The 21,241-nt window shown below is 39.5% G+C and overlaps 1 protein-coding gene across 2 annotated transcripts in view; it reads left to right on the top strand.

Moving 5' to 3' along the window:
* FKBP5 (FKBP prolyl isomerase 5) overlaps nt 1-21,241 on the top strand; it is a 117,844-nt gene that overhangs the window by 82,070 nt on the left and 14,533 nt on the right. For both annotated transcript variants that reach the window (XM_068960616.1, XM_068960615.1), the window contains exon 7: nt 20,390-20,546. In XM_068960616.1, the coding sequence (XP_068816717.1) occupies nt 20,390-20,546 (157 nt within the window). The remainder of the gene's footprint in view (nt 1-20,389; nt 20,547-21,241) is intronic.

Below are 21,241 nucleotides of genomic sequence, written 5' to 3'. Positions count from 1 at the left end.
AAGATGGGAGTGGGGTTGGGGGAGAATGGTTACATGTATATGTATGGGCCAAGTCCCTTTGCTGTTCACCTGAAACTACCACAACATTGTTAACTGGCTATCAGTTCAGTTCAGTCACTCAGTCGTGTCCGACTCTTTGCGACCCCGTGAACCGCAGCATGCCTGGCCTCCCTGTCCATCACCAACTCCCGGAGTTCACTCAGACTCACGTCCATTGAGCCAGTGATGCCATCCAGCCATCTCATCCTCTGTCGTCCCCTTCTCCTCCTGCCCCCAATCGCTCCCAGCATCAGAGTCTTTTCGAATGAGTCAACTCTTCGCATGAGGTGGCCAAAGTACTGGAGTTTCAGTTTTAGCATCATTCCTTCCAAGAAACACCCAGGGCTGATCTCCTTTAGAATGGACTGGTTGGATCTCCTTGCAGTCCAAGGGACTCTCAAGAGTCTTCTCCAACACCACAGTTCAAAAGCATCAATTCTTCGGGGCTCAGCCTTCTTCACAGTCCAACTCTCACATCCATACATGACCACAGGGAAAACCATAGCCTTGACTAGACGGACATTTGTTGACAAAGTAATGTCTCTGCTTTTGAATATGCTATCTAGGTTGCTCATAACTTTTCTCCCAAGGAGTAAGCGTCTTTTAATTTCATGGCTGCAGTCACCATCTGCAGTGATTTTGGAGCCCCAAAAAATAAAGTCTGACACTGTTTCCATTGTTTCCCCATCATTTCCCATGAAGTGATGGGACCGGATGCCATGATCTTCATTTTCTGAATGTTGAGCTTTAAACCAACTTTTTCACTGTCCTCTTTCACTTTCATCAAGAGGCTTTTTAGCTCCTCTTCACTTTCTGCCATAAGGATGGTGTCATCTGCATATCTGAGGATATTGATATTTCTCCCCGCATTCTTGATTCCAGCTTGTGCCTCTTCCAGTCCATTGTTTCTCATGATGTATTCTGCGTATAAGTTAAATAAGCAGAGTGACAATATACAGCCTTGATGTACTCCTTTTCCTATTTGGAACTAGTGTGTTGTTCCATGTCCAGTTCTAACTGTTGCTTCCTGACCTGCATACAGGTTACTCAAGAGGCAGGCCAGGTGGTCTGGTATTCCCATCTCTTTCAGAATTTTCCACAGTTTATTGTGATCCACACAGTCAAAGGCTTTGGCATAGTCAATAAAGCAGAAATAGATGTTTTCCTGGAACTCTCTTGCTTTCTCGATGATCCAGCGGATGTTGGCAATTTGATTTCTGGTTCCTCTGCCTTTTCTAAAACCAGCTTGAACATCTGGAAGTTCACGATTCATGTATTGCTGAAGCCTGGCTTGGAGAATTTTGAGCATTACTTTACTAGCGTGTGAGATCAGTGCAATTGTGAGGTAGTTTGAGCATTCTTTGGCATTGCCTTTCTTTGGGATTGGAGTGAAAACTGACTTTTTCCAGTCCTGTGGCCACTGCTGAGTTTTCCAAATTTGCTGGCATATTGAGTGCGGCACTTTCACAGCATCATCTTTCAGGATTTGAAAGAGCTCTACTGGAATTCCATCACCTCCACTAGCTTTGTTCGTAGTGATGCTTTCTAAGGCCCACTTGACTTCACATTCCAGGATGTCTGGCTCTAGGTGAGTGATCATACCATCGTGATTATCTGGATCGTGAAAATCTTTTTTGTACAGTTCTTCTGTGTATTCTTGCCACCTCTTCTTAATATCTTTTCTGTTACCCCAATACCAAATAAAAGGTTTAAAGTTTGAAAAATAAAGGTTTCATTTGAAATAGCATAATGAACTAGAATATGTAGGAATATATCTAACAAAAAATATGTAGGAAGTCCCTTACAGGGAAATTATAAACTATTGAAAGACTAAACTAAATGGATCATGTGCCCAAAAAAAGAAATAACACACATTAAAAAAATCAAGTCACTAAACAAGGATGGCAACAGGAATGAGAGTTCGTTTTTTAAAATGTATACTAGAATAGTTGATTCTTTTTTCTTTAATGTTGCATATTGAACCACAACATTATTTTACCTTCTACTTTGAACCCATTTTTCGTTTGCACAGGTCCGGTACATTAGTTCAAATTTCTCTTTTGGTTAAGTTGGAAACAGTTATAAATAGTACTGCTGTTCTGTTGTAGTTAAAGTGTTTAGATAGTTATCATTCTTGATAAGTTTAGAATAGATGAAGAGGAGCTCAGGTGCATAACGTTTGAGCAACACCTAGAATAGGAGCTGAGAGAGGATTCAGACCGTGGCCAGCTCTAGCTGGATGTTGCCTCTCTGGCTTTCGCTTCTTTTGTGTGCAGTGACACAGGAGAAGCTGTCTTGATTTCTAAGGTCCTGCTAGCCCTAAAACTTCTATGACCAAATTCTAAATGTTTATGAAAGTTACAGAAATAATAGGAAATTCTCTTCAGTATATTAATAAGCACTTAGAAATGGCAACCCACTCCAGTGTTCTTGCCTGGAGAATTCCAGGGATGGGGGAGCCTGGTGGGCTGCCGTCTGTGGGGTCGCACAGAGTCGGACACGACTGAAGCGACGTAGTAGTAGTAGTAGTAGTAGTAGAAATCTTGTCTATAACATTTTTTAAAATTTTTATTATGAAAATTTTCAAACATACAAAGTAAAGGATTTTTCACCTATGCTACAGTGACTTCCCTAACTCACCAATTTATATTTTAAAACTGGAGGTTTTTGTCAACGAAATTAAAAGGAAAAACTTTTCCCAGTTATAGGCAATACCACAAAGCTACCACTGTAAATTAAATCAAATCTGGCTTTTGGTAATATTTTCAACAGGAGTCATTTTTTTTTAATGTTTCACTGAAATAATTTTTAACTTACAGAAAAGTTGCAAAACTAGGACAGAGATTCTCCTTATATGCTTCACATAGCTTCCCCTAGTGTTGCCATCTTACCTAACCACAATACATTATCAGAATCAGGAAATTAACATGGATTCAGTGCTATTAAGCATTCTGCAAATCTCAACTTTAATGTCACCAGTTGCCATGTTGATGTCCTTTTTCTAGTGTACCATCAAATTCAGTATCCAACATTGTAATTTAGTTGTCTCCTTCAATCTGTGACAGTTTGTCATCTTTCTGTGTTTTTCATGACTTTAACACTTTTGAAGATAACTGGCCAATTATTGGAGAATATCCCTCAATTTGAGTTTGTCTGATGTTTTCCCCTGATCAGATTGAGGCTATGCAAATTTGGAAAAATACCACCTAAGTTATGCTGTGCCCTTTTCAGTTACCAGGAGGTGCATGACATTGGTGTCCCACTGATGGTGGTATTAACTTGGATCACTTGGTTATGGTGGGGTCTGTTTGCCATGTTTTTCCACTATAAAGTTACTGTTTTTCTGTCCATAATTACGAAGTATCTCATTGGGAGGGAAATGTTAGGAAACTATGGGAATAACCTCTTTTACATCACACCTTCACACACTAATTTTAGCACCCTTGAATGAACGATTTTTGTATGCAACAGTTATTACTGTGGTATTTGCCTAATGGTGACTTTTCTATTGCCACTGTTTCTTCTACATTTAATTAGAATTCTGCTGTGAGGAAGAGCTGCCTCTTCTCCCCTGTTTGTTTATTCAGTTGTTTATTTACACCAGTATTGACCCATGGATATTGTTTTATTCTGTAGGTTATTTTTCATTAATACTCTTGTTGCTCAGATTGTCCTTGATTTGGCAATTCAGAATTCCTTCAGCTTGGCTCCTTTGTCCTTTCAACACTGTTTCTTGAGCACATGCTTACTTTTGACACCAGTGGATGCTCAGGGTTTCTTTGGTTAATTTTCCTGCCCCAGGTGTAGAATCAGCCATTTCTCCAAGGAGCTCTGTCTGATTCCTTTTCCTGGAGAATGGTATTTAGAAATGAAGATCTGGGTGCTAGGTATACTCATGCTGTGGAATGGTATTGCTTCTAGAAGCTCTTAACAGGTCCAGGAAATATATGTGCTTTGATGTGCATCTGTGCATATCTATGTATACTTCTGTATTAGTATGCAAATATGTATTAACTCATTACTGACTAGAAACATATTAATACATTTTCTGTTACCTGAATTTTATTGACCAGAGACTTTTCAAGATTTATTTATAAATTGCTGGCCACAGGTGTTAGTTTCTGCAGAAATCCCCTGGTCAATAATATGTTAAAAACTATGGGTACGTACTGACACTTTCAGTTTCACCCCATCACAGATTTGTTTTAGCCTTCCCTCTGCTGCTTTGAAACTGCTTTCTCCTACAGTGAGAAACCTGGCTCTCGTTATCCACAATATATTTATTTATTTGCTTAATCATAGTATGCACAGAAAGCAGTTTCAGAATTGCTAACCCACACCCCTCCAATATTCTTGCCTGGGAAATCCGATGGACAGAGAGTCTGGAGGGCTACAGTCCATCGGGCCACGAAGAGTCGGACGTGACTGAGTGACTGAATGCACACACACACGCACACACCCCCCTGTGAAAACCAGATTTCCTAAGTAGGAAGTATCTTGAAAGTAGTTCCTTTTGTCCTGAGCCTGTAGCACACACTGAAAATACTCTTCTCCAACTTAGGTTAGTTCTTCCATTCTCATTCCCTTCGTTGTGGTGATGTTACTCACTTGTAATACAGTTAAGTTCATCTGTTATGTTTGCCTTCCATTAGAGTTCCCCTCACACTCTGGTTGGTTTTAATTATTTGTTTTTTGGGGTATATGAAACATTACCATGATTCTAGATGATATAAAAAGACACAAAAGTGTTATCCCCCTCATCCTACTAACCTGTCCCCATTACCTCATTATTTCCACTCTGTTGCTAAATTTCTGCCTCTTATAGGTAGCCAGTCTCATTCATTCTTGGTTTATTCTTATATTTTTTGCAGAAATGAGCAGATATATTAATTTTTTCTTATAATCCCTTTTGCATGAATAATCTATCAATATTCTATATTGATATTGTATATTGATATATTGTATAATGATAGAATAGTAGATATCAATAGATATATATCTATATATTAGATATATATTATTATCTATATTATCTACTGTTATCTATAATATATATATCTACATATTGATATCTAATATTCTGTCAACATGCTGTATTGATATATAATATTCCATATAGAATTCTATCTATTCTGTAATATTCTATCTAATATATTCTGTGAATAGAATTTTTGATATATTAGAATAATTCTTTATATAATTTTATTCTTTTCTGTCTCTAAATATATTAAGAAAAGGCAATGACTAATTTTTTTGTCTCTCTTGTTAGTTTATATTTTCCTGGGAAATTTTAGAGTAAATAGTTTATTCTTTTTTCTCCCAGAAGCCCTTTGGGGTTTTCTGGAGCAAGTCAATTTTATAAAAATTTGCTGTTTTGTCAGTATCAAGGTTAAGGTGTTCTGCTCTCCCTTTGTGAAGCCTATATGAAGCTCTTTGAAACTCTGTGTGGGAGGAGGACAGAAGGTTGACTCAGAAGTGGTCCCTGTCAGAAACCAAGATCACCTTGTTCCTTTTAAAGTCTTCTCAGTCTTGTCTTGACTGATGTGCCTTCTTTGTAGCATCACTATAGACTGTTCAAAACCGAGTAGAAATCCTAGAACTAAGGCCAGTTGTGAAAGAAAAACTCCAGACAATGGTCATCCATTATAATATATCATTATAGATACACAAGAGGGACTGCGTTTCTGTCATTTCTGTATAAAGGTACAATGAAGAGTCAGGGGAGGGGGCCCACAGACTTCAGAAGTGATAGACATGAATTTTGAATCTCAGAATCACTACTTGGTATTTTTATGACTTTAGACAAGTTACTTAATCACCTTGAGTTACTTAACCATCTTTCTCATCTGTAAAATGAGAATAATGATTTTTTACCCCCACGGATTGTTGTGACAGTTAAGTGAAGAAGGGTGCCTAGAAGGTGGCAGACACTTAATTTCTTTATCTACTATATTATGTTTATATCGTATGTTTTGCTTCCTTTAAATAGATTTAAGGAAATAAACCTTACACTTCTCTTTCCCTTCTACTTTCCAGCCAATCCATCAGCAAATCCTTTTCCTCTACCAGGGTTGATCTGGAACCCATAATCAGTTTGTCTTTGGTAACAGTCTTTAAAATAATTATATACCTTCTTAGTAATCTTACCTAATTCATATTTCTCCAGGATTTTTGTTGGTTGGTTTTTTTGAAGAACAAAGTTATGGGTGGAATTGAAAGGCTTTTATTGAATTGTGATCTTTTGCTTCCTTTTAGTGGTTTCTTTGTGGAAGTGAGGATTGTACATTAATTTGACAGAGTTTAATCTTTCTCAAAGAAACTGTGATATTTCACTCCCTCTGTCAGGATCCTGATGGTTGCAAATCAATAGATCCTGTTTCAGTGTGTGTGTTTATGTCAATTAAGATGGCCGTCTTGTAATTTTTATGCAGTGTTGTCCTTTTTCCATTAAAGAAAAGTCACTGTGTTCTAAGTTCCTCTAATTGACGTTATCATGATGACTGATACTTTAGTCATCATACTTTAGTTTCATTGCCAGTAGTGGCTACATTGTTACTTTTAAGCTTTGTCTTCTTAGAAAACCCAATTGACTGACATAAAGCTCTGAAGAGCTACCAGCTCCTCTTCCCCCACCTCCCATCTCTCATCTCTTCTGATTTATTAACTTTGTGCTTGGAGTAGGTGCATCAAAATGCTCTCTGAGTTAAACTCTCTTACCTCACAGTACTTCAACCACATCTGAATGCAAAGAGTACAGATAGTCAGCAGTATTTTCAAATGTGAAAATTTCAAGAGTGATCTACAGGGAGTTGGGTTGTTGGGAGTACCCTTTCTTCTCACCCTTTTTCCCTCCACAAATCCCACTGAAATGAGAGTTGGGGAAGGGAAGGAGACGGGTGGAGAATGACTTCAAAAAAGAGGAAGCAATCCACATTAGTGGTAGAAAACAGGAAAACTTCAAGAAGTATGTCAAAAATTATGAAGAATTTCTGGAATATGTAAAGTAGATAAAATGGGACTGATGGAAACTAGACTCAGGAAACCCAGGCCGCAACAGGTGTAAAGACCTCTGCAGAGGCACATACTGTTCTTTCCCACAAGCTTGGGCAGAACTCCAAGCTTGGTTAGCTGGTGCAAGGGAGCCAAAGCAGGCTATGGGGCAATCGTCAGGGTTGTTATAAAACAATATGGAACAGCTGGGCTAGCAAGCCTGTTACGTAGCAAGTTCTCAACTTTGGCTGAATTTAGAATTACCTGAGGAGCTTTTAAAATCCTGATGCCCAGGTCTCAGTCCAGACCAGTTAAATAAGAATATTAGATCTCAAAGGATGGAACTCCAAGCATAAGGATTTAAAAAAAAAAAAAACAACTCCCCAGGTGATTCCATTTTGCAGCCAAGGATTCAGAATTACTATTCTAGGGCTTGGCTGTGACTTTTGCTCCCAGACTAAAGTCAGTAAGGCTAGATTTCTAAAATAAACTAGGGATCTGCCTCGGAAGACACCATGTGTTGGGACTTGGACTGCAGAATAAGAACATAAAGTACCTTTGAACTTTGAAAACAGATTTGAAGGGGGAAAAAGTGAAAGAGCAATTCTGCCCAACAGTAAATAAGCTGAAGTGTCTTGTTCCTGAAGTAAAACTTTCTCCTACGTCACCAGTGAAGAAAGGTGTCCCCAGCCTTCCTGTGCACATCATCTCAGCACATAGTAAATGCTCAATAAATATCTGTGGACTCTTCAACCAGAGATCCCCATGATCAGCCCACCGCTCTTGGGAAAAGGCTTACCTAATCCAAGGGCTTAGAAAACCTGTGACAGCTAACTAAACTAACTTGATCTTTCTGAATCCTTCCTTTATAATATGGCCAAATAATACAGAATCCTCAACAGATTCTGAAACAGAAACACTCAGATAGACTTAAGAAATAGAAGAGAACTTTCAAAACACTAAGTATTCAAAATACTAATGCAAAATACTAAGAAATAGAGAACTTTCAAAATACTATCTTCAGAGATATTTAACAGGATATTGAATTCATGACTCAAGATCAGCTTCTCTGAAAATGAAGAAAATAAGAAAGTATCTGTAAATTAAGATTGTGATTATCAAAACTGGAATACCAAGGAAGGATTGAAAAGCAAAATGGACAGTCTCAGAATCCTGAATTAGTGATACAAAAGATGGTAAAGAATATCTCAAAACACAGAGAAAAAAACCCAAAGAGATGAAAAATTAATCAAGGATAGGTAATATATATCTTCCTACAGGAAGAGAGAAGAATCTTAAGATTGAAAGGGCCAGTTGATAGTGGCATAGGAGTAAGAAGTGCTTTTGCACCTAGATACATCCTGATGAAATTCCTCCCTCCCTCTTTTTTTTCTTTTCTTTTCTTTCAGTTGAAGTATCAGTTCAGTTCAGTCACTCAGTCGTGTCCAACTCTTTGCGACCCCATGAATCGCAGCACACCAGGCCTCCCTGTCCATCACCAACTCCCAGAGTTCACTCAGACTCATGTCCATCAAGTCCGTGATGCCATCCAGCCATCTCATCCTCTGTCGTCCCCTTCTCCTCCTGCCCCCAATCCCTCCCAGCATCAGAGTCTTTTCCAATGAGTCAACTCTTCCCATGAGGTGGCCAAAGTACTGGAGTTTCAGCTTTAGCATCATTCCTTCCAAAGAAATCCCAGGGCTGATCTCCTTCAGAATGGACTGGTTGGATCCCCTTGCAGTCCAAGGGACTCTCAAGAGTCTTCTCCAACACCACAGTTCAAAAGCATCAATTCTTCGGGGCTCAGCCTTCTTCACAGTCCAACTCTCACATCCATACATGACCCAGGCCATAGCCTTGACTAGACGGACCTTAGACGGCAAAGTAATGTCTCTGCTTTTGAATATGCTATCTAGGTTGCTCATAACTTTTCTTCCAAGGAGTAAGCGTCTTTTAATTTCATGGCTGCAGTCACCATCTGCAGTGATTCTGGAGCCCCAAAAAATAAAGTCTGACACTGTTTCCATTGTTTCCCCATCTATTTCCCATGAAGTGATGGGACCGGATGCCATGATCTTCATTTTCTGAATGTTGAGCTTTAAGCCAACTTTTTCACTCTCCTCTTTTCACTTTCATCAAGAGGCTTTTTAGTTCCTCTTCACTTTCTGCCATAAGGGTGGTGTCATCTGCATATCTGAGATTATTGATATTTCTCCTGGCAATCTTGATTCCAGCTTGTGTTTCTTCCAGTCCAGTGTTTCTCATGATGTACTCTGCATGTAAGTTAAATAAGCAAGGTGACAATATACAGCCTTGACATACTCCCTTTCCTATTTGGAACCAGTCTGTTGTTCCATGTCCAGTTCTAACTGTTGCTTCCTGACCTGCATACTGATTTCTCAAGAGGCAGGTCAGGTGGTCTGGTATTCCCATCTCTTTCAGAATTTTCCACAGTTTATTGTGATCCACACAGTCAAAGGCTTTGGCATACTCAATAAAGCAGAAATAGATGTTTTTCTGGAACTCTCTTGCTTTTTCCATGATCTGGCGGATGTTGGCAATTTGATCTCCGGTTCCTCTGCCTTTTCGAAAACCAGCTTGAACATCTCGAAGTTCACGGTTCACGTATTGCTGAAGCCTGGCTTGGAGAATTTTGAGCATTACTTTACTAGCGTGTGAGATGAGTGCAATTGTGAGGTAGTTTGAGCATTATTTGGCATTGCCTTTCTTTGGGATTGGAATGAAAACTGACATTTTCCAGTCCTGTGGCCACTGCTGAGTTTTCCAAATTTGCTGGCATATTGAGTGCAACACATTCACAGCATCATCTTTCAGGATTTGAAATAGCTCTACTGGAATTCCATCACCTCCACCACCTTTGTTTGTAGTGATGCTTTCTAAGGCCCACTTGACTTCACATTCCAGGATGTCTGGCTCTGGATGAGTGATCACACCATCGTGATTATCTGGATCATGAAGATCTTTTTTGTACAGTTCTTCTGTGCATTTTTGCCACCTCTTCTTAATATCTTCTGCTTCTGTTAGGTCCATACCATTTCTGTCCTTTATCGAGCCCATCTTTGCATGAAATGTTCCCTTGGTATCTCTAATTTTCTTGAAGAGATCTCTAGTCTTCCCCATTCTGTTCTTTTCCTCTATTTCTTTGCATTGATCGCTGAGGAAGGCTTTCTTATCTCTCCTTGCTCTTCTTTGGAACTCTACATTCAGATGCTTACATCTTTTCTTTTCTCCTTTGCTTTTCACTTCTCTTCTTTTCACAGTTATTTGTAAGGCCTCACTAGACAGCCATTTTGCTTTTTTGCATTTCTTTTCCATGGGGATGGTCTTGATCCTTGTCTCCTGTACAATGTCATGAACCTCATTCCATAGTTCATCAGGCACTCTGTCTATCAGATCTAGGCCCTTAAATCTATTTCTCACTTCCACTGTATTATCATAAGGGATTTGATTTAGGTCATACCTGAATGAATGGTCTAGCATTTTTCCCTACTTTCTTCAATTTGAGTCTGAATTTGGCAATAAGGAGTTCATGATCTGAGCCACAGTCAGCTCCCGGTCTTGTTTTTGTTGACTGTATAGAGGTTTTCCATCTTTGGCTGCAAAGAATATAATCAGTCTGATTTTGGTGTTGACCATCTGGTGATGTCCATGTGCAGAGTCTTCTCTTGTGTTGTTGGAAGAGGGTGTTTGCTATGACCAGTGCATTTTCTTGGCAAAACTGTTATTAGTCTTTGCCCTGCTTCCTTCCGCATTCCAAGGCCAAATTTGCCTGTTACTCCAGGTGTTTCTTGACTTCCTACTTTTGCATTCCAGTCCCCTATAATGAAAAGGACATATTTTTTGGAACACTGACAGAATGTGGTCCACTGGAAAAGGGAATGGCAAACCGCTTCAGTATTCTTGCCTTGAGAACCCCATGAACAGTATGAAAAGGCAAAATGATAGGTTACTGAAAGAGGAACTCCCCAGGTCAGTAGGTGCCCAACATGCTACTGGAGATCAGTGGAGAAATAACTCCAGAAAGAATGAAGGGATGGAGCCAAGCTGTGGATGTGACTGGTGATAGAAGCAAGGTCCGATACTGTAAAGAGCAATATTGCATAGGAACCTGGAACGTCAGGTCCATGAATCAAGGCAAATTGGAAGTGGTCAAACAAGAGATGGCAAGAGTGAACGTCGACATTCTAGGAATCAGCAAACTAAAATGGACTGGAATGGGTGAGTTTAACCCAGATGACCATTATATCTACTACTGTGGGCAGGAATCCCTCAGAAGAAATGGAGTAGCCATCATGGTCAACAAAAGAGTCCAAAATGCAGTACTTGGATGCAATCTCAAAAACAACAGAATGATCTTTATTCGTTTCCAAGGCAAACCATTCAGTATCACAGTAATCCAAGTCTGTGCCCCAACCAGTAATGCTGAAGAAGCTGAAGTTGAACAGTTGAGGTATAATAGACTTAAAATATTGGTTTCAGATTGGGTTGGCCAAAAAGTTCGTTCAGCAAGCTGATACTGAATGAACTTTTTGGCCAACCCAGTACATTAACAAAATGATCACTGTGGTAAGTGTAGTTACCATCTGTCGTCATACAGGGTTATTACCGTATTACTGGCTGTATTCCCTATGCTGTACACTATATCCCTGACATTTATTTTCTAACAAAGTTTGTACCTCTTTATCTCCCTCATCTGTTTCACGTATCCCCTCTCCCCTCTGGCATCCCTATTGATTTCTGTATCTGTGACTCTGCTTCTGTTTGGTTACACTTGTTCATTTGCTTTGTTTTTTCGTTTTCACACGTACATGAAATGAGACAGTATTTGTCTTTTTCTGACTTATTTTACTTAGCATAAATAACGCTCTAAGTCCATCCATGTTGTCCTAAGTGGCAAGATTTCATTCTTTTTATGGCTGAGTAGTATTCCATTCTGTTTATATCTGCTGAAATTTCTTAATTCCATTACTTAAAAGAAAATTTTGCATGCTTCCAGGGAGAAACTGTGCAAAGGACTAAGAATCAGAATAACCTTGTGAAACTACATACGAAAAGACAGTGTTTCGAGCATTGTCTATGAGTATTTTGAACCTAAAATTCTATCCCCAGCCAAATTCCCACTTAACTATAAGAAGAAAATTAACTATTGGGAGTATGCAGACTTGTGCCCTTTTGGGGGAAAAAAATAAAATAGGATATACTAAAACGTCACAAAAGATAAAGCCAGGACGTGAAGACTCAGCCATAAGAAACATCAGTGAGCATAAAAGTAATTTCCATATCAGGACAGCTGAAGTTGGGATCCCTGAAATGGTAGAACTAATGTTAAAAATAGTAATTGTTTAACAGTCTGGGTCATTTTAACAAAATGAGATGCAGATGGGAGAGGAAGGAAATTGGCTAAAATGATTTTCTTATTCAGATTCTGCCGATTAGTTCAGTTCATTTCAGTCATGTCAAACTCTTTGCGACCCCACGGACCACAGCACGCCCCTGTCCATCACCAACTCCCGGAGCTTGCTCAAACTCATGTCCATCGAGTCAGTGATGCCACCCAACCATCTCATCCTCTTTTGTCCCCTTCTCCTGCCTTCTGTCTTTCCCAGCATCAGGGTCTTTTCAGATGAGTCAGTTCTTTGCATCAGGTGGCCAGAGTATTGGAGTTGCAGCTTCAGCATCAGTCCTTCCAATGAATATTCAGGACTGATTCCTTTAGGATTGACTGGCTTGATCTTCTTGCAGTCCAGGGACTTTCAAGAGTCTTCTCCGACACCATAGTTCACAAGCATCAATTCTTCGGCGCTCAATTTTCTTTATAGTCCAGCTCTCACATGCACACTGGAAAAACCACAGCTTTGGTTAGATGGGCCTTTGTCAGCAGTGTAATGTCTCTGCTTTTTAATAGGCTGTCTGGGTTGGTCATAGCTTTTCTTCCAAGGAGAAAGCCTCTTTTAATTTCATGGCTGCAGTCACCATCTGCAGTGATTTTGAAGCCCCCCAAAATAAAGTCTCTCACTGTTTTCCACTGTTTCCCCATCTGTTTGCCATGGAGTGATGGTACCAGGTGCCATAATGTTAGTTTTTTGAATGCTGAGTTTTAAACCATCTTTTCCACTCTCCTCTTTCACTTTCATCAAGAGGCTTTTTAGTTCCTCTTCACTTTCTGCCATAAGGGTGGTGTCATCTGCATATCTGAGTTTATTGATATTTCTCCCAGCAATCTTGATTCCAGCTTGTGCTTCATCCAGCCTGGCATCTCACATGATGTACTCTGCATATAAGTTAAATAAGCAGGGTGACAATATACAGCCTTCCCAATTTGGGACCAGTTCATTGTTCCATGTCCGGTGCTAACTGTTGCTTCTTGACCTGCATACAGGTTTCTCATGAGGAGGTTGAAATTAGTTCACGTTGATAAATATGTGTGTGTGTGTGTTAAATGATTTGTTCAAAGTTTAATCTTAGGTGCCAGTAAGAATAGTATGTAGAACTTCCAAACCACCAGCATGAAGTGAGGAAGTAAAGGAACAAGGAAAATCTGACTGATCTATTAAAGGCAGTAAAGGAAAAATAACAAGAAAACATTATATAGGAAATAAAAAATAAGATGGTAGGAATAAAATCAAAGTCATCTATTACAAAAAATATGACTGAGGTAAAGTCACCTATTAAAGGCAGAAATTCTCATGAAGTTAACACAAAGATGACAACAAAATCTAGGTATGTGTTCCTTATAGATAATATATATGTTCTTTATAAATAGCACCAAAAACCAAAATGGTCCAAAAATGGAAAATAGAGGAAAGATTTAATGTTTGCCCATGTTGAAATCTGATAGAGCTATCATTATTAAAGAAATGCAGATCAAAATTACAACAAAGTATCACCTCACACCAGTCAGAATGTCAATTATTAAAAAAATCTACAGACAATTAAAAAAAAAATCTACAGACAATAAATGCTGGAGAGGATGTAGAGAAAAGGGGACCCTCTTGCATGTTGGTGGGAATATAAACTAATACAGCCACTATGGAGAACAGTATGGAAGTTCCTTAAAAAACTAGGAATAGAACTACCACCATATGACTCAACAGTCCCATTGCTGGGCATATACCCTGAGAAAACCGTAACTGAAAGAGCCACGTGGACCCCAGTGTTCACTGCAGAGCTTTTCACAATAGCTAGGACGTGGAAGCAACTTAGATATCCGTCAACAGATGAATGGATACAGAAATTGTGGTACATACTTACAATGGAATATTACTCAGCCATAAAAAAACACATTTGAGTCAGTCCTAATGAGGTGGATGAACCTAGAGCCTATTGTTCATCCACCTAGAGCCTATTGTACAGAGTGAGTGAGTCTGAAAGAGAAAGACACGTTGTATATTAACACGTGTGTGTGGAATCTAGAAAGATGGTACTGATGAACCTATTTGCAGGGCAGCAGTGGAGATGCAGACAGAACAGACTTGAGGCTGCAGCGGGCTAAGAGTGTGGGACGAACGGAGAGGGAAGCATGGAAACCTGTATGTTACCATATGTAAACTAGCCAGTGGGAATCCGTGTGACCCACAGGAGGCTCAACCCAGTGCTCTGTGACAGCCTAGAGGGGCGGGGTGGGGTGGGAGGTGGGGGATGTTTCAAGAGGGAGGGGACATGTGTATACCTGTGGCTGATTCAAGTTGATATATGGCAGAAACCAGCACAATATTGTGATTATCCCCCAATTAAAAGTTCTTTAAAAAAAGAAATCTGATAGAGCTATAAGGGTTTTTCTGGTTTTGTTTGTTTTTCATATGCTTTAATGCCCTGGCAAATTTTGTCCAGTAAGAGAGCAGTTCTTGAAACCATTTTATTAGATATTTTCACAAAATAATGTTGTATGGTACCTGGGTCTAGAGCTTCCCTGGTCACAAAGAGTCTGACAGGACTGAGCGACTAAGCACAGTGCCTGGGTCTAAAACGGATAGTGTTTATTCTTTCAGATATTTCGGTTTTATATAGCTCTAAAGGCTGCTTAGTCACTCAGTCGTGTCTGACTCTTTGTGATCTCATAGACTGTAGCCCGCCAGGTTCCTCTGTCCATGGGGATTCTCCAGGCAAGAATACTAGAGTAGGTTGCCATGCCTTCCTCCAGGGGATCTTCCCAACCCAGGGATGGAACCCAGGTCTCCCATGTTGCAGGTGAATTCTTTACCATCTAAGGTACAAGGGAAGCCCATATAGCTCTAAAAGTTATCTTCAAATCTTCAGGTAGAGTAAAATCTTAGTAGAAAATAATCTTTTTGTTATTTAAAAAATTCAGCCAATGGGCCATTTATTTTAGAATAGTATTAAAAAGAAAAGCTCCATATCAGTGAAGAATTTAAATAGCTCTTATGTTTATTAAAAATAGGAGTTCTAATATATTCAAAAGGGAAAATTCCTATAAATGAGTGAAAATTACTACCATTTTCCTTAATGCCCTGTTTTCAGATTAATCATTAAGTAAATAATTACTTTCTGGCCCTGAACTGTGTTGTTGTACCCACAGTTAGACACACTGCGAGGTACAAAAGCGTAAGATATTGCCTTTGCCTACTTTGAATTTTATTCACATTTTGACAGTGCTCTCTGTGGAGCCATTAACTGGTTTCTCATACCAAGTTCTAATTTTTGTTTAATCTGGTATAATTTACCACTAATTGTGGAAAATAATCATAACTAGCGTTCATTGAGTTCATCTCTGTGTAGGCCACACATAATAGTGTTTTCACATAGTAGCTGCCCTGACATGTAAATGAATAGATGTCACGTATTGGGCTAAAAGCTTTAATTCAGTACCTAATTTCATCCTGTCAACAATTAGGAGTTAGCTAACATTGTTTCCCTAACGTATAGATGAGGAGACTGATCTTCGGATAATTTAAATGACCTTGCCTAAAGCCACAGTCAAGTGACTGAGTGGGACAGGAATCCAGCAGTGACTCAAGTGCTGTACTAGTGTGAAGAGGAGAGAGTGGTGAGGAGTTCTGTTGGTGTAGAATGTATTGCTGTGTGTACGCTTCCTGTTTAGACTAAGACGTATAACCATTATTCATAACCATTATTCTGTTCAAGCGGCCAGGATTCATGCCTGCTCTCAGCTAGCTTCTGTCCCTCAGTGCCTTGAGCAGCCTTCCAGTGGGGGGAGTTGACCACCGTGCCTGAGGGGAGCGGTTTCTCTTCTGCTGCTCTTCTCTCCTGATTTGAGAAACCCATCTCTGAATCTGCCTCTCCAGGGGGCCATTAAGATCCCACTGTCTCTTGGGTGCTCTGCTTTGTTAGGCAGGGGATGCAGGCAGAGAGAAACTCCCTTGGCATGAAGTAGGCAGCAGAGAAAACCCTTGCTGAGTGGGCGTAACCTGTCACAACCTGGTTTTCTCTAGCTAAATGGCCAGTCTTGTCTAGCAGTAATGCCATTACACTATTCCCATTCAGATTCCCCATGACCCAGTAATTGTTTTGGGAATGAGTACAAAGCTATCAGACACCAACTACTATAATTAGAAAAGGGAAAAACACTCACCAGAGCTAACGTCTTTAGGCTGGAGGGATTACAGCACTTTTTAAATTTTTTAAGGTTATGGAGCCTCTTTCTCAGTTTTGCTTCCTAAAATACAAATTATACCCAAAATGCAAGTTTCTGGATTCTTGCATTCCAGATTTTTTTTCTCTCCTTACTGCAGTGCACTCTTTCCTTTCCCCCCCATTTTAATCGGAGTACAAATTGCTGTCAGCACATCGAGTTCATGTGCCAGCCACATTCAGAACAGGGTGTTCTGTGCTCTTCAAAACAAAATTGCTCTAGGGCAGTAAGAGAACAATAAGTCAGAGCTCCAGTTTAAGTGATGTTTTGCAGCAGACCAGGCTCACTTGATGTGGTTACACTCGGATTTCGCAGAGGGGCTCGGGTAATTCAGTTTGGTTTGATTTCGTGGGGTTTGGAGGATCTCCCCCTTTTAAGTTATATAGACTTGAAGTCAAGAGAAAATGTTGTCCCTTTTTAACTTGTGTATTTCTTTCTCTCCCCCAAAAAAGCCCTAAGTAGAAGCATCCTGTATGTACTTTTATTCTCTTTGGGCATGTCATAGATCATTTACTTCCCGTAAATCAGGCTGGTTGGAATTAGCAACAGACCTCCTGAGCCCTAGAGGCCGAGCTCCCAGTGAGTCATGATGGTTATTATTAAATATTTATTAAATGAGTATTTGCTCTAAGTGATACAAGGTCAAAAGCAACCACAGGTCTTCCACAGCCAGAACTGCCATGGTTTTCTTTGGTAGCAATTGTTGAGACAATTTTTTAAAAAACATATATGTGGGAGCCAGACATGTCTCCATCTGTCCCCATGATGGGGGACCCTGCTGTGGCGATCCGCAGGCATTTCTGTAGCTCCAGGATGGGGTGTGAGTTCTCGTCAGCTGTCACATGAAACATGTCACACCAGTGTTCCAGTTTTAGAAATCAGTTAACCTAGCGATAGGGTTTGCTACTTGTAGATGTAAAGAATCAGTGGGCTCTCTACTAAGGCTGTAACACCTCCTCTTGCACTGACATTCCAGATAATGTCAATATTAAAAGGTTTTATATACACAGAGAGACTGCTGTGCGTGTGCACACATGCATATCAGTTTATCAATTTAAGATTTTGTGAAAAAAAAAAGATTTTGTGGTACTATAGTGCTTGTTCAGGTTCAACTTAAAAGTGATTTAATAGAAAAAAAAGGTTAGTTCCTCTATAAGGTAGCAAGTGTTTGTAAGCATTATTGCAAATGTTTCCCTATTGGGTGGCTAAAACACTAGTTCTCCCAGTATTATCTCTCTTAGACCAGCTGCGGTGAATTTTTTTTTGCTTTCTTAATTATACTTTCATTATAATTTGACTTGAACTTCTTTTTTTTGCTTGCTTGCTTCACTTATCTTTCCCAACATGTTTATTAGTAGCCAGTCTTTTCTTTCCCTAACATGAAGGGTTATCACAGGCAAGGAGAATTTCTGAAATCATTTATATAATTTTAAGATCAAGTATATGCATCAAGCTGAAAACCAGCCTAGGAAACTGACACACAGGCAGGAATCTTTCGCAGAGTCTCTGGATTTCCTGTTTTGAAAACACATTCAAAGTTGATCAACCTAAAACCACAACGAATGTACTGATAGCTTCCTCCCCCACTAAATGTTCTCTCCTTCAGGGAGGAAAACACTTCTAACAATAAACCTCACACAAAAAGTTGTGAGCTACTAGGATCATAAATCTCAGTGCTTGAGATGTGCTACAATAAGTGGGCTGAAATTCACTTTGCTCAGCAAATCTTTTTTTCATGAAAAGTGTCATCACATTAGTCTAAATTTCTTGGGCAGATTTTAAAATATTTAAGAACATAAACTTTTTAGAACTCCCAAATCCTTTAGAAGTACGAGCTTTTACTCTAGTAAAAAATATCTTAAAAAAAAAAAATTGCTTGGCTGTGCTGGGGCTTAGTTGCAGCATGCAGACAGACATTTAGTTCCCCGACCAGGGATGGAACCCAGGCCGCCTGCACTGGGCGCACAGTCTTAGCCACTGGACCACCAGGGAAGTCCCTCTAGTAAAAATATCTTAAGCTTAGAATTTCCTGCAGAATCTCTCAGGTGTGTACGTATTTGAAAATAATAAAGTTGAATTTATTTGGGACTGTTTCCGAGAGAACTTTCACCGTGCTGCAAGCTAAGTTGTATTTTGTCTAGAATGTTCCAAAGGTGAGTTAATTGAGAGTTATCTCTATGAGTATCGAACAGAATAAAATTCCTCTATTCCAGCTCCACCCTGAGAGCCAGTCTAGCTGTCGCCCCTGTGTAGAGGGTCTGACTCGAATCAGGCCTTCTCTAGTCTGGCCCAAGTGTCTGGCTCCATCCTATATCTGTGATGGGAACAAATCAGGATAGTATTAATCCTAGTGATTAGAAAAGGGTAGAGAACTTGAAAGCATAAATGTCCATGTGACATTTTGGCCCCTAGTATCTATGCCACTGCTATTTACTCTTCAGGGTTTCTCTCATTTCCTAGCCCTGGGCTAAAGGTAACCTGATCAAATTACAGGAATTAGCTTTGAAACTAGTTTCTGGTCTGTGTCGAGAGTTACATTACTGGGTCATAGAACTATAGAGTTTTAGAGTTTCAAAGGAGCTTTGAGATTCAGAAGTTGAAAAGTATGCGCTGGAATTGAATTCGTATTTGGAAGATAATTGTCTCGTGCAACGGGTGTAACAGAACAAGTGATGTTTAGTCTCTAAAGCAAATTATTGATCTAAAGTAGCCCAACCAGTCGTAGAAAAGAAGCATTTTAGGAATTCATTACATTTGAATCAAGGCCATTATATTACAGAAGTAGGAATAAAGAATTTTTTGTGAAAGATAAATTATTATATTGCTTTTTGGCTGCCGTGCTGTCATGCAAACCGTCCATTTTTCTTACTGAGTCAAAGACCTAAATGGAAAGGAATGAATATCCTTAATACTAAACATAGTTGGAAAGTTTCAGAGAATTGTTTATCCCAGAAGGAAAAGTCTAACCAATCAAGAGGAAAATACATATCTATATGCATTTTTGCTATATTATACTAACATAAAGCCCCTTATCTAATATGAAATTACCCTGCAAATGAGCTGAGTTTGAGTACAGTGCCGAAGTAGGCCCTGAGAAATTGACCTCTTAACATTTCTGAGGAGGTGGCTGAGAAATTTGATTTTTCAAGTTATAGTAGACTTGATTCCTTCACATTTTAATTTATTATTCCACTAAGGGATTACAGCTGTGTTAGTTATTGATGTTGCCTTTGGCTTTTCCATTTTATTTAGACATGTTTGTGAATGAGGTTAAAGCTCTTAAAAAAAGAGCTTCTGTATTCAGTTAACCCTTGTATATCACTGGAGAAATAGCCATGCGGTTGTTTTTCAACCCAGACATCTGAAGCCAAGAAAATGTTTAAGCCTTTATCTACTTGGCATTAAATTTGTGACATTTTGATAATTACCTATTAAATAATTAGTGTTTCTTGTGTTACAGTAGAGGATATCTCTGTCAAGTTAGAACTGTTTCCACTTTATTATCTGCTAAACTATCTTATTCATATAGTTACAGTAATTTTTAAGTTTAAACTTAAAACAGAAATAAATATGATTGTGCTTAAATTTCCCAACTGGGTGGACTAAGCTTCAACAGGACATACTCCATATGTCTCCAGATGCAAAGAAGGGGAAATACTCATTTATCATGGCCCTACATTAGCCAGTCACAAGGAGCAGCTCTGCTGACTGTCCTGTCTCCCCCTCTAGTCCACCTGGAAGGCCGCTGTGGTGGAAGGACGTTTGATTGCAGAGATGTGGGGTTCATCGTTGGTGAAGGAGAAGACCACGACATTCCAATTGGAATCGACAAAGCCCTGGAGAAAATGCAGCGTGAGGAACAATGTATTTTATATCTTGGACCACGGTAAGCAGTGTCCTGGTTCAGTACACAGTGACTGACGTTATCTAAAGAACAGGGATACGCTTGTTTTTTCAATCAGCATTTTGCTATTTTCAGTGAAGTTAATGCCGAGAGTGGAAACAATTAATTAAATCAGGCTACAGTTAGGGTGAGTTAATGGGCCTTATAATATTACAGAGGTTTGTAAGCCTGTTCACCTGATTGATGTGTGTTCAGGGTAGGACTGACAGGCGAGTTTTGCTTCTCTGTTTATTTTGCCGGTCATGTCGCCAAGACAGGAAGCTCTTGCCCCTTCTCCCCTTTCCTCTGAAATAGGCTGGAGGCGGTAAAATGTGGGGGCTGGAAGTAGAAGCAACATTTGGATGACTTATTACCACTTGAATTTGTGCCACCTGTTCTTATACAGACTCCCTGAAAAAAGAGTGCTCTTCCTGGATCTAAAGGCAGCGGAGATGACTCATTTTTGCCTAAATTTTTCCCATCATAAGGATATCCATTAGCACTTCCAAGCTGAGAACTATCAGACACTAACAGTCTCTCTTGTGAAAACATGTTTGGTATTATTTTTAGACCTAAAATTATACCATGGATCTAACCCTTCTATCTTGAGAAATGGACCCTTGAGAGAAACCAGGGTGTTTTGATTCTATTTGTGTGAAAGTGCATCTGCTTATCTCGTGTCTCCTCTCTCCCTGGAT

The sequence above is a fragment of the Capricornis sumatraensis genome, chromosome 22 (assembly GCF_032405125.1).
Source record: "Capricornis sumatraensis isolate serow.1 chromosome 22, serow.2, whole genome shotgun sequence".
Lineage (NCBI taxonomy): Eukaryota > Metazoa > Chordata > Mammalia > Artiodactyla > Bovidae > Capricornis > Capricornis sumatraensis.
This window is presented reverse-complemented; position numbering and strand designations above follow the sequence as displayed.